The sequence below is a fragment of the Carcharhinus amblyrhynchos genome, chromosome 29 (genome assembly GCF_965287045.1).
Source record: "Carcharhinus amblyrhynchos chromosome 29, sCarAmb.v2.hapA, whole genome shotgun sequence".
Lineage (NCBI taxonomy): Eukaryota > Metazoa > Chordata > Chondrichthyes > Carcharhiniformes > Carcharhinidae > Carcharhinus > Carcharhinus amblyrhynchos.
The window spans coordinates 33,448,763-33,462,621 of NC_137352.1; the positions used below are offsets into that span (position 1 = coordinate 33,448,763).

At 40.9% G+C, this 13,859-nt stretch overlaps 1 protein-coding gene across 5 annotated transcripts in view; it reads right to left on the minus strand.

Moving 5' to 3' along the window:
- The window catches only part of arhgap32b (Rho GTPase activating protein 32b), a 529,550-nt gene that overhangs the window by 247,945 nt on the left and 267,746 nt on the right, over positions 1–13,859 (minus strand). For all 5 annotated transcript variants that reach the window (XM_080214854.1, XM_080214856.1, XM_080214855.1 and 2 more), the window contains one exon: positions 3,817–3,901. In XM_080214854.1, coding sequence (XP_080070980.1) covers positions 3,817–3,901 — 85 coding nt within the window. The remainder of the gene's footprint in view (positions 1–3,816; positions 3,902–13,859) is intronic.

Sequence of the window (13,859 nt, forward strand, 5' to 3'; positions counted from 1 at the left end):
TAACCACTGTCCTTGGCAATGGAGAGCTGCCAGTGTTCATTGGCCAGCAGTTCTCAGCAGGTAGCGGGGGGGGGTTTCCTGAATCCCGGGGAAAGCACAATATTAATCAGCTGGCAAGCCTGATAGCTGCTTAGTTTGATCTGGTTTCCCCCTAGAAGCAAAAGGGGCTTTCCACCAGTTCTCGCGTCAATTATATTAAATTTTGTCCATCGTCTCTTTGACATGTTCCTCAATCCAATATCCAGCTGTTAAGTGCTTTTCACAAACAGGTGGTAAGCATGTCCAAGAGATCAATGTGGTTTATTGTGCATTTGGAACTGAAGAGTGAAATAAAACTTTGTTGATGGTGCCAAACTGATCAAGAACTTCAAGCTTTAGGTGTCCAGATCACCAACAACATGTCCTGGTTTCCCCATGCCAACACTACAGTTAAGAAAGCCCACCAATGCCTCTACTTTCTCAGGAGGCTAAAGAAATTTGGCACCAGTTTCTACAGATGCACCACAGAAAGCATTCTTTCTGAAAATGATAGATGAGGGAAAGGCAGTGGATGTTATATACATGGACTTCAGTTAGGCCTTTGACAAAGCACCTGACGGTATATTGGTATGAAAGGTGAAGTTACATGGGATCAGAAGAAAGCTGGCAAGAACTGGTTTGACAATACAAGACAAAGGGTAGCAATAGAGGGCGGTTTTTCTGAATGGAAGGTGTGACTAACAGTGTTCCACAGAGATCAATTCTGGGACCTTTGTTATTTGTAATATATATAAATGATTGGGAGGAAAATGTCGCTGGTCTGATTAGAAATTGGCAGACAACACAAAAATTGGTGGATTGCGAATAGAACATAAGAACATAAGAAATAGGAGCAGGAGTAGGCCATCTAGCCCTTCGAGCCTGCCCCGCCATTCAATAAGATCATGGCTGATCTGTCGTGGCTCAGTTCCACATTCCCGCCCTCTCCCCATAACCCTTAATCCCCTCGCTTATCAAAAACCCATCAACCCGCGTCTTAAAAATATTTAGCGAGGCAGCCTCCACCACTTCAATGGGCAGAGAATTCCAGAGATTCACCACCCTTTGAGTGAAGAAGTTCTTCCTCAACTCCGTTCTAAACCGCCCCCCTTTATCTTGAGGCTGTGCCCCCTAGTCCTACTGTCCTTTCTAAGCGGGGAGAGTCTCTCCACCTCTATCCTATCCATCCCATTCATCATCTTATATGTCTCAATGAGATTTCCCCTCATTCTTCTAAACTCTAAAGAGTACAAGCCTAGTTTATTCAGCCTCTCCTCATAGCTCAAGCCCCTCAACTCCGGTATCAGCCGAGTAAACCTCCTCTGCACTCCCTCAGTGAAGAGTATTGAATAGTGAATATTGAATAGTGAGTATTGAACAGTGAATAGTGAAGAGTATTGTCAGAGGATACAGCAAGATGTAAACCAGTTGGAGACTTGGGTGGAGAAATGGCAAATGGAGTTTAGTTCGGACAAGAGTGAGATAATGCATTTTGGAAGCTCCAATACATGTAGGAATTGTACAGTAAATGGTAGAACCCTTTGGAGTATTGACAGGCAGAGAGATCTGGGCATACATGTCCACCGATCACTGAAAGTGGCAACCCATTTGGATAAGGTAGCCAAGAAATCAGACGGCTGCTTGCCTTCAGTGGTTGGGACATTTGAGTACAAAAATTGGCAGTCATGCTGCAGCTGTACAGAACCTTAGTTAGGCCTTGTTTAGAATGTTGTGCACAATTCTGGTCGCCACACCACCAGAAGGACGTGGATGCTTTGGAGAGGGTACAGAAGAGGTTTACCAGGATGTTGCCTGGTCTGGAGGGTATTAGCTATGAGCAGAGATTAGATAAACTTGGTTTGTTCTCACTGGAGTGACAGAGTTTGAGAGGTTGGGGTGTGGAACACACTGCCTGCTGTGATAGTGGAGTCGGACACTTTAGGAACTTTCAAGCGGTTATTGGATAGGCGCACCAGAACGATAGGGAGGGGATAGCTTGATCTTGGGATTGGACATAGCTTGGCACAACATTGAGGGCCGAAGGGCTTGTACAGTGCTGTAATGTTCTACATTCTAGGTTCTAACTTGGGGAACTGTGCTGGCACAGACACCTATCATTTAATGTGGACAAATGTTAAATCTTTAAGATTGGCAACGGGTGACACGTGACAAGATACTGGCAATATTGTACAGGATGCGGCACAGAGAAGAATTTGGAGGTACTGATGAGGCCATTAGCACAGTGTAGGCAGCAATGAATAAAGCAAATAGAACCTTGAGTGACAGAATCAGAGGAATATACAAATTTCAGGCAATGATTCTCTGTGGACAGATTCCTTGCCCAGCCCAACAAAGTGCAACTGCAGGGAGCTACAGCTAAGCACTTGAACAACAGAGAGAGGCTGAGGGAACTGCAAATGGTAACACTGAATGGGAAGAACTCACAGGATTCAAGATCCTGAAGGATAAAGGCAAAATATATATCAGCATGGAAAATGTACAACTAGGGAACATAGCCTCAAACTTAGAGAATCTGGACGTATTTTATAAATATATGTCAGGGAGATTATAGGTCTAAATGCGTCAACGAGTTGAAAGTCAAGAAGTCCCAAACATTTGAGAGTGGAATAAAGGATTGCCATTTGATTTTCCAGGCACTGTGGCCAGGCTAATGTCTGTAAAAGCTTTATCTAATCCTATATAATCCAATACTCTTGTGTCACATCCACATGCCCTGCAGCCTCATCAGCTCACCTTGCATTGCTCTGCTAATTGAGATATAGCAGCTGACTCCCCCTCCCCGTACCCATGTTGAAATACAGCTAAATTAATTTCACCAATCTGAACAACGCCCTCCCAGCACTTGACCCCTCACTCCCCAACAAGTGGACTCTCTCACATGTCCAAAGTTTCTGCCAAGTGCTTTCTTTCACTTGCAGTACCTACCACTTCTGCTTATCCTACACCCAACCTCTACCTTCTCAATTCATCACAACCTTGTTACTGAACTGCTAGTACATTATTATAAACAGTTTTTCCACAGGAAGGTTGACATTGTGATACAGGACATAAGTTAACTAAAGTAGAAGAATGGCAGGAGGGGAAGCAATTATGATGGAGGTGGTACAAACTTGTCACGATTGAATAACAGCCATTCTCCCAAACATGTTACAGTGTAAGCTGCTCATTACGTGTACACGCTATTAAGGGTTTTGGACATTCAAGTATCAGTTACTGCAATTCAAATAGATTTTTAAATGCTTACTATACCAGAAAGAAGGTTTGATTTGAAATGCCAGAAAGCAAAGCCTTTTCAGTTATGGTTTTCAGAATCCAACAGATGGCAGCTCTGTGGGACAGTGAGTTTCATAATATCCTTTACTCTGCTGGCTGCACACTGTCTTCTCTCTCTCTCTCCCAGCTACCAAGCTCCTAAATAAGTTCAGGTTTAGGTCATTTGAATCCAGTTCTACTGGATCCAACAGAAAACTCCTTCTAATTCTGAACTCAGCTGGCATTTATTAGAGGAAAGATCCGTAACAAAAGAATACTCAGCCTACACTCAATGAACCTGTGATGGTTCTGCCAGGATCTACTCTGGACGTCTATGAAGACATACTGGCTGATTACAATCTCTATTACAGCATAACAGCTATAAATTGCACTGCCATACATAAGGTATGATAACATCAAGTTATGATACAATGTGGGATAACATTGCTGTATAACGATAGTGGGGGATGCTAATATGACCATCTTATGGTACAGTGTGGTATATACAGAAAAAGCGCCACTCACCTGTATGCTGCCAAAGTCAACATTCTCATAGTGGAAATGTGCACACTCAGCCAGTTTGGGGAAGTGACCTTTAGTGAATGCCAACCTGTAACATGGAGAGGAACACCTGCATTAGTGTTAATCTTCATTTTCATCATTAACAACTCACACTTATATGGTGCTGGTAACAGTTGCAATAACGTGCGCCTGTTCAGCTAAAATCAGTTCACTTCAATCCAGGGAGAAGATTTTTGTCCATTGTCACTCCCAGAAAATGATGGGATGGCAGGAGAGATGGCAACACAATTCTTCCCCACCCACCACCCATAACTATTAGGGTCTGGCATCACCAATCATTTCCTTCCTGCATTCTCCCTTCCCTGGCCCTGTGAGGAGCTGCCACCTAAGGTTATTGAAATCCAGAATTTGAACTCAGCTTTAAAAATCTGACAGTAATCAAAAATTGGTATCATACAATTGGGTTGCTGTAAAAACCCAACTGATTCACCGGTCTGTTGTCTTTACTCTCTCAGGTCTTTAAGTGACTCCAGTCCCACTCTTAATCACTCAATGAAATTGCCAAACAGATTACATGCCGTGTTTCATGGAGACCCACCAACATCTTCTCAGAGCATCTAGCCAAGGACAATGAATGCCAGCAACACCTATATCCTGAGAATAGATAGCATGGTACAATAGCCTCAAATTTGGCAAATAAATGCAGAAGGCTTTGTAGAGGCTTTCCCCTAATGATCCAAGGTTCAATTTCTCTTAATGAATAAACCCTGGAGAATCAGTAAAGAACAGTAAGGCAAGAAATTAAACTCTTCAAATAAGTGTTCTCAAGGGCTTGGTGTATTGGGTCAGAAGTTGCCACTTTGCCCCTGTGCCCAAGCCCAGCCCAGGCGGAGGGGAATGGAGTTCCTTCAGGCTTATGTGAACTATTTGGCCAGTTTTCATGTATTTCGTAGTGGATTCATAGCATAAAATTGAACACCATTTGGCAGTGGTTGACATTCATAGAATCACAATAGTATAGGGGAGGAGGCAGCTTTTGGATTTATTGAGTCTGTATCAGCTCTTTTGTCGCATTCCCCTACCCTTTTTCCATGTCCTTGCAATATTTTCTCCTTCAAATATGAAGGAACTTCTCTTTTGAAGGCTGCTATTTAATCAGTATTTACTCCTCGGACAGAAAGCGTATCCTAGATCCTGACCATATATTGCATTAAATACCTTTCCTCTAACCGTCTCTACTTCTTTTGACAATCACATTAAATCTGTGCCCTCAAGCTGTTTACTCTTCATTTTTTTTGTTAAATGGTTGCAGAGTGGTACAAAAAGGAGTGCAGCATAAACTGAATGCAAAAGTTATGAATTTGGTCAGATTCCAAATTCAGTGCAGAGGAAGGAGTAGTAGTAATGCCTCTTACAAGCTTGAGACAGTAGTTATTTAAAATTTTGTCCAGCGTTTCCATGGTGTAAGTTAGTGCACAGGAAAAACATCTTACAACAAACTTAGAAGTAGATATCAAAATATAAATAAATTTGATTAAGATATGACAGAGCAGGTTGTGTATCAGCGTTGCTGTGTTGGGAGGCTTTGTGGGCAGCAAGGCACTAAGTGAATAGAAGGTATTTCTGCCTTGATATATCATTGATCTATCTATTGATGAATTGGAGACACATAACGAGTGGGGAGCAGTTTCTGGATAGTTTGTTCTGTTCCAGTCGCACATTGTGTAGAGATGCAAATTCAGAACAGGATTAATGTGACCAATAGTGTAAGCGGTACCCAATAAGATAAAGAGTGAGAATCCATAAAAATTGTTCAACTTCAACAGTTAAAACGTTAGCAGTGAGAATAGTACATTTCAGAAGTGTGGAGAATTTCCTGAGTGTGCTGGGGTAGATTTCTGTTCCAGAACCAATAAGGTGGCATTCCATATTAAATTCAGTAATCAGCCAGATTTAGTTGATAGCTTAATAGTACATGAAAATTTAGCTAATAGCAATCGCAATATGATTAAATGCAAAGTAATGGTTGACAGGCAGAAATATGAAGCAGTTATTAAGGTTCCAGATTTGAGCAAGATTGACTTCAATGAAATGAGACAGGAACAACTATAAACTGAGCAAATCCGTTAATGAGTAAAATGACAGGGAATCAGTGGGAAGTGTTCAAAAATAATTTATTTGGTTTATAGCCTGAAGGGCAAGAATGTTACTTGCCAAAGAAATCAGCCAATGGAGGAAAGAAAGGCAAGGAACAACATTAAACTAAAAATGACATATTAAACGCATAGATATCAGAGATGCTGCCAAATGGAAAAAGCACAAAGAACAGCAATGAGTGACAAAGTAATAGTAATAGTTGTAAAAAGGGAGCTTGAAAAGCAGCCAACTTCCAAATCAACAAAAATCTTTACAATTCTGTTTGGATAGAAAGGGTGGTCAGAAACAATGTAGACTCCTGAGAAACTGATAATGGTGATATTATCAATGAAGCTAACAATTTGACTTTGCACTAGTATTTGCAGTAGAGGAAGAGGTCAAAATGCTTAAGGAAACTAATATTGAGCCAGTGGCAGAGTCAAAACTAATGTAAACAAAATAACAGTAACGAAGAAAATAACTGCACTAAAGACTGACAAATCCCCAAGATCAGATGGTTTCCATCCCAGCATTTGAAAGGAAGTGGGTAAGGACATTGGAAAAATTATAGTTAGGCCATTTGCAAAGTTCTCTCAATTTCAATTTGAAAATTGCATCTGTTATTCCGCTTTTTTAAAAAATATCTCTATAACCAAACCTTGGCTTAAGGAGGGGCAAAAATGGCAACACAACAACCCTGAATATAGAGTCTTCAGGTAGGATATAGAAGGGGATAAAAAGGTGGGGGCTAAAAAATAGGTTAAAGAATGAATTACAGCTGTGAGGAGGGATGTAAATGAAGCTATATGATATTGAACTCAGAAATACAAAAGAGGCAGTCACACTGCTTGGACTGTACTATATGGAAGGGAGTTAGAAGAGCAAATGTGCAGACATATTTCTGAGTGCAAACATAATAGGGCAGTAATCGCTGGGGACTTTGGCTATCCTAATATCAATTGGGATACAACAGTGTGAAGGGCACAGATCATGCATTCAATTGCATTCAAGGCAACATTTTAACCATATGTCACAACCTCAACAAGAGAGGGTGCAATTCAAGATTTGCTCTTAGGAAATGAAGCTGGGCAAGTGGATGAAGTAGCAATGGGGGATCATTTTGTAGGTTGTGACCATAATTTTTAGTCAGTGACGCAAATTTGTGATTCCTCTTTGGTCATGGGAAAGTATCAGATGACTGGAAGACAGCTAATGTGGTTCCACTTTTCAAAAAGGGTGGTAGAGGTGAACCAGGAAATTACAGACCAGTGATTTGAATGATTGATGCTTTTTGAAGCGATGACAGGGGAATGTCAATAATTGTTATTTTTCTAGACTTCCAGTAAGCATATCATAAGAGACTGTTGTGGAGTCCAGGACTAAGGGGGGGGTATTGTCCAAGCTCCAAACCTCTTAGTGGTGAAATTAAGAAACACTTGTACACACAAAAGATGCTAGAAGTTTGGAACACTCTTCCTCGAACAGCTATTAATATTAGATCAATTATAATGTGAAATGTAAGACCGACAGACTTTTGTCAACCAAAGGGTTATAGGATGAAGGAGAATGTATCAAGTTAGGCCACAGATCACGCTCAAGGGGCGAATGGTCATCATTGTGTTTTGGTGAACTTCACTTGCCATGTGTCTGCCCATTGCACCAACACGTACCCACACATTTCCAAATTTTACGTCATTTGTAGGCTTTGAGATTATGCCCCACACCCTTACTTCATTGACACTAATGCACATCAGCAACAGCAATAGTCCTGGTACTGAATCTTGACGAATTCAAATTATAGATCTCTTCAGTTTGACAAACAACTATTCACCATAGCACTTTGTTATATCCCTGAGCCAATTTTCTATCCTATGCTGCTACTGCCCCTTATATTGGATGGGCTTCAATTTTGCTAAAGAGCTTAAAAATGTGTCCTTTGTTAAAAGTGTTTTAAAAGTCCATATGCACATCAATCAGAACGCCTCATCCATGCTCTCTGCTGCCTCATCAAAGAACTCAATCAAGTTAGTCAAACATGATTTTCCCTGAAATTTATACCTGTTCCTCCTTCATTTGTTTCCCAAATTGCTGTTAATTTCCTGCTGGATTAATCTGTTGAAAGCTGACGCACCAAAATTTATTTTAAAATTCATTCAAAGGATGTGGGCATTTGCTGGCTAGGCCAGCATTTATTGCAAATGCTTGATTATCAGTAAGGATAGGCAATAACACCTACACCACGATCAGCCTCAACACCGGTGCCTCACAGGCTGTGTTCTCAGCCCCCTACTATACTCCTTATACACCTATGACTGTGTGGCCAGGCTCCCCTCCAACTTGATTTTCAAGTTTTCTGACGACACCACCATAGTGGGTCGGATCTCAAACAATGACAAGACAGAGTACAGGAATGAGATAGAGAATCTGGAGAACTGGTGCAGCAACAGTAATCTCTCCCTCAATGTCAACAAGACAATGGAGTTGTCATCGACTTCAGGAAGCGTAGTGGAGAACATGACTGACTACATCAACAGGGACGAAGTAGAAATGGTTGAGAACTTCATGTTTTCCAGTGTCCAGATCACCAACAACCTATCCTGGTACCCCCATAGTGACACTATAGTTAAGAAAGCCCACCAATGCCTCTACTTTCTCAGAAGACCAAGGAAATTTGGTATGAAAGCTACAACTCTCACCAACTTTTACAGATGCACCACAGAAAGCATTCTTTCTGGTTGGTATGGCTCCTGCTCTGCCCAAGGCCGCAAGAAATTACAAAAGGTCGTGAATGTAGCCCAATTCTTCAAACCAGCCTCCCATCCATTGACTCTGTCTACACTTCCCACTGCCTCAGAAAAGCAGCTGGTATAATTAAGGACTTCATGCACCCCAGACATTCTGTCTTCCACCTCTTCCGTCAGGAAAAAGATACAAAAGGTTAAGTACCAACCAACTCAAGAACAACTTCTTCCCTGCTGCCTTTTGAATGGACTTGCCTTGCGTTAATTTAATCTTTTTCTGCACCCTAATTATAACACTACATTCTGCTCCTTTCTTTCTCTATGAACGGTATGCTTTGTCTATATAACATGCAAGAAACAATACTTTTCACTGTATACTAATACATGACAATAATAAATCAAATCAAATTATTCTTGAGAAGTTGCCTTCTTAATCGCTGCAGGGCATGTAATGTAGGTTCACGCAAAGTGCTGTTAAGGAGGGAGTTACAGAATTTTGACCCAGTAACAGTGAAGAAATGGCGATATATTTCAAGTCAGGATTGTCAGTTGCATGGAAGGAAACTTCCAAGTGGTAATGTTCCCATGTCTGCTGCCTTTGTCCTTCTTGATGGTAGTAGTCGTGAGTTTGGAAGGTGCTATTCAAAGGAGCTTTGCTGAGTTCCAGCAGTGCATCTTGTAGATGGTGCACACTGTTACCACTGTGTGTCAGTGGAGGAGCGAGTGAATAATTACGGATGGGGAGCCAATTAAGCAGACCATTTTATTTTAAGTTTAAGTATTAGTGTCACAAGTAGGCTTACATTAATACTGCAATGAAGTTACTGTGAAAATCAGGTAGTTGCCACATTTCAGCACTTATTCAGGCACACTGAGGGAGAATTTAGCATGGCCAATGCACTTAACAAGCATGTATTTCAGAAAGCGGGAAGAAACCAAAACACCCTGAGAAAACCCACGCAGACAAGGGGAGAGCATGCAGTCACCGCACAGACAATGACCCAAGCTAGGAATGAAACCTGGGTTCCTGGCGCTGAGAGGCAGCGGTGCTAACCACTGTGCCACCCTGTCTTAGATGCTGTCAAGATTCTTGAGTGTTGTTTGAGGTGTACTCATGCAGGCAATTGGAGAACAATCCATCACACTTCTGACTTGTGTCCTGTAGATGGTGGACAGGCTTTGGGCAGTCAGAAGGTAAGTGAGTTACACACTGCAGAATTCCCAACACTTGACCTGCTCTTGTAGCTACAGTATTTACAGTCCAGTTCAGTTTCAGGCGAGTGGTTTTTCAAAAGATGTTGTGATGATAGTAGTGCATTTAATCTAGATATAAACATATTTTTTAATGTTTGAGGGGAATGTTTAAAAATTCAGTTTTAGGCAATGGGCAGTCGGTTTTTCTGGTGGGAATGCAACTCAGATACCAGGAGAGCAAGTGCTATGGTATGTAGAGTTAATAGACATTTGTTTACTTACGTTCCCCTGGGGTTTCTTATTAGAGTGATTGACAGAGTTATGTGGTGATGTGGTTTGTGTGCAGTTCTAGATCTGGAGAAGAGAGAGAAAAAAGCTTTTGCAGAAGACAGTTGCGTTTGCAGCTGAAGCCTGGTTGAAGTTAGCAGGATTTTTCAGGCTTCTGAAACTCTATCTCTCTGAAAGTCTCAAGACTACATACACTCATTATAGCAAGTATCTTTAAAGATACTAACTGTATTTAAAGAGGTATTTACATCCATATGAGGAATGTTGCTTACTTGGAACTACACCGGTGATAAGTTAGAAATTAAAGTTGTTTCCTTTCATTTTTAAATATTGTTCAAATATTAATAGTTAAGCTGCTTCATTTGTTTGAGTTATATTTAAAATGTGTTATGAAATAAAGTTAGTTTTATTAGAAAAGGATCCCTACTTTATCAGTGGAATAATTCCTGGAAGTGAGTATCCTTTCCTCACATTTATGTCAAAATAGAAAAATTGTTGGGGTCTAATCTGGCTTCATAATATACCCTGGGCTACTGGTCTAGAATCCCAATAATGGTAATAGTGGAGGATTCAGCGATGATAACATTATTAAATATCAATAGGTAATGGTTAGATTTACTTTTGTTGGAGATGGCCATTGCTTGACAATTGTGTGGTGCGAATATTACTTGTGACTGATCAGCATTTGGATATGGACAGCTTCAGAACCTGACAAGTTGTGAATAGTGCTGAACATTATGAAATTATCACTGAACATTGCCATTTCTGACTTCATGATGAAAGGAAGGCCGTTGATGAAGCAGCTGAAGATAGTTAGGTCTCGGACAACTAACTTGCCTTCAATTGCTGATACAATTTATCCTTCTTGCCTCTTTTGGAATAATCCCACTTAAGAGGTCACAGGATGGGAGTAAATTTACAATGCTGTGGAAGACCCTCCTGTGAGGTTAGCCAGAATCATATTGTTTTGGCAAAACAGGGGAAATTTTACTTCACCTCATTAAACATACTTGACACTAACACAGTGTCCCAGTGACATAAAAGAACCCATGGCACTATCTGGAAGATGAAGAAGTATTATCCCTGGTATGTTAACCAATATTTGTCCCTCCAGCTACAGATGAGTCAACGATCATGTAAAAAAATATATTTTGTTCGTTATCACACTGCTACTTATGGGAGCTTGCTGTGTGTAAACTGGCTATTGTGCTTCCTATGTTGTAAGAGTGAATATACTTCAAAAGGCCGTAAAGCACCACCAGACATGCTTTGATTTTCAAAAGTGAAAGACAAATGCAAGTCTTCCTTCCTTTCTTTTTCCACCACAAATATTCTACAGCCTGCTGAGCATCAAAATCCATACAGAATGACTTTTTAACAGATCACTGAACCTGTACTTACATCAACAAAATCTAACTAGCTAAAAGGACTATAGAAAATAATATTGGTCAGATGAGTTTACCACTGAGAATGTCAGGATAGAAAGAAACAGGTTCGATTATGTGCTCTAAGGCAACTAGAGCCATAGAACCATAGAAAATTACAGCTCAGAAACAGGCCTTTTGGCCCTTCTTGTCTGTGCCAAACTATTTCTTGCCTAGTCCCACTGACCTGCACTTAGACTATATTCCTCCACACCCCTTTCATCCATGAACCCGTCCAAGTTTTTCTTAAATGTTAAAAGTGACCCCACATTTACCACTTTATCTGGCAGCTCTTTCTACACTCCCACCACTCTCTGCGTGAAGAATCCCCCCCCAGGTGTTCCAGATCTAAAGCTCTGATCAGTAAAGTTGATGCAAGACAAACATTTCAGCTGCCTGTCTGATTCACAAATTGGGTCAGAGTGACAGGAATGGACTCCGAATGGTAGCCGAAATCCTGCAGTGCGCGTTGATGCCTAGTCAGCAAAGTCTCAGCCATTTCAATCAGATCCAAAGTACATTTCAAAACTAACCAGATTGTCACCCTGCATCTCACAGCAGCAAACCAACTAGCTGCAATTACACAGGACTCTACTAACAGCACGGGCGCAGCGATCAACAGCAAGCCCCGCCAACATATTACATGCTCAGCTGACTAAAGGAGGAGAAATGCAAGACCATACCCCTAAAACACTGCAAGAGATGAGCAAACTCTCAGGCATACTGTGCATTAGTGGCAATAAACTCTGTGGCAAGAATGAAGAACTGGCTTGAGGCGGCTCTCTGCTTTCCATTTCCAAAAACAATAACATATTTACCACAGCTGGGGTGATTGAGTTAATATTCCTCACAAGAAAGAAAATGGGTACAGCCCTTTATGTGATCAACCCCTCAAGCCTTCTCTGCTACTCAAGTAGTTCATGGTTGATTTGCATCTCAGATCCAATAACCTGCCTTGGTTCCTTAACTCTTAATATCCTTACCTAACAAAAATCGATCAATCTCAGTTTTGAAATTTTCAGTTGACCCCCAGCTGAAGAGAAGACACTATCCTGAGTGTGAAGAAATGTGAAATACTTTCTGACAAGGCCTGGTTCTAAATTTTAAATTTATACTCTTTTGTCCAGACTCCCTCACCAGAGGAAACAGTTCCTCTATTTCTATTCTATCAAATCATTGAATCATCTTAAACATCTCAAAAACCTCACCCCTTCATTTTTTTTCTTTCAAGAAATATAAACCTACTATACAGTAATCTGTCCTTGCAATTTAACTCAAATTACTTAGCCCAGTATTATCTTATTGAACCTGCACTGCAATCCCTTCCAAAGCCGATATGTCATTCCTAAGATGTGGTGCCCAAAACAGGACAATAGCAAGATTGGGGTCAAACCAGAATTTCTACAGAATACAACATGTGCATTCCAGGACTCTTGAGCTAAAAGCTAATATTTTAGCAATCTTTTATTAAAATTGCTTTTTGTACTCAGTTTTCTATAACTTATATATCACCTAAAACTTTCTGCTCCTCCACAATTACAAACTGCTATCTGTTAGAAAATACTATTAGAAGCTTTGTAATAACTTAGGAACTTTATGTCACTGTTGTGCCTATTCACTTAATATACTGTGTGAAAAAATATTTTTAATATTTTTGGGGTTTATTCTGTAAATCAGGCACATGTCTATATCTGAACATAATTTAATTAAGCCGAGGACTGGGTGTCTACAAAATTGAGGACATCAAAGGGATCTAGATGTGAGAAAGATACACACTTGTAAATATGGCCAAATTGAATTTTCTGTAAGCAAATAAGTAGAAATTTGCATTAGGAGATTTAAAAAAGCTTGCTATGTCCTGTTGTTAAATTTCAAAGTGAAGCAACTAGGGTTTATAGCTTGGAAAAGGTTATTCTACCTACGTTGCTCGTACCTGCATAGGCAAGGGGATCCTCCCACTACAAGTTCCTCTCCAGACCAGAGCAGAGGTCCCGAATGCTCGCTCTGGACAGCCAACACAGCCATCTGAACTCTCGCTTCTTGCTACAGAGAACAGTGTCAATTCCCCTCACCATACTATCCCCCACTAACACCACCATCCATGGCCAGTCAGCTCATCCACCCTGCAACCCCACTCTCCTTGCTGAAAGAACCTCAAACTGCTGGACAATTGCAGAGGCTGACACTCCTACATTCCTGCCCTCTGGGTCCCCTTACCTACCTCAGTTGCTTCCTGTCCTTGACCACTTCTGAACCAGAAGAC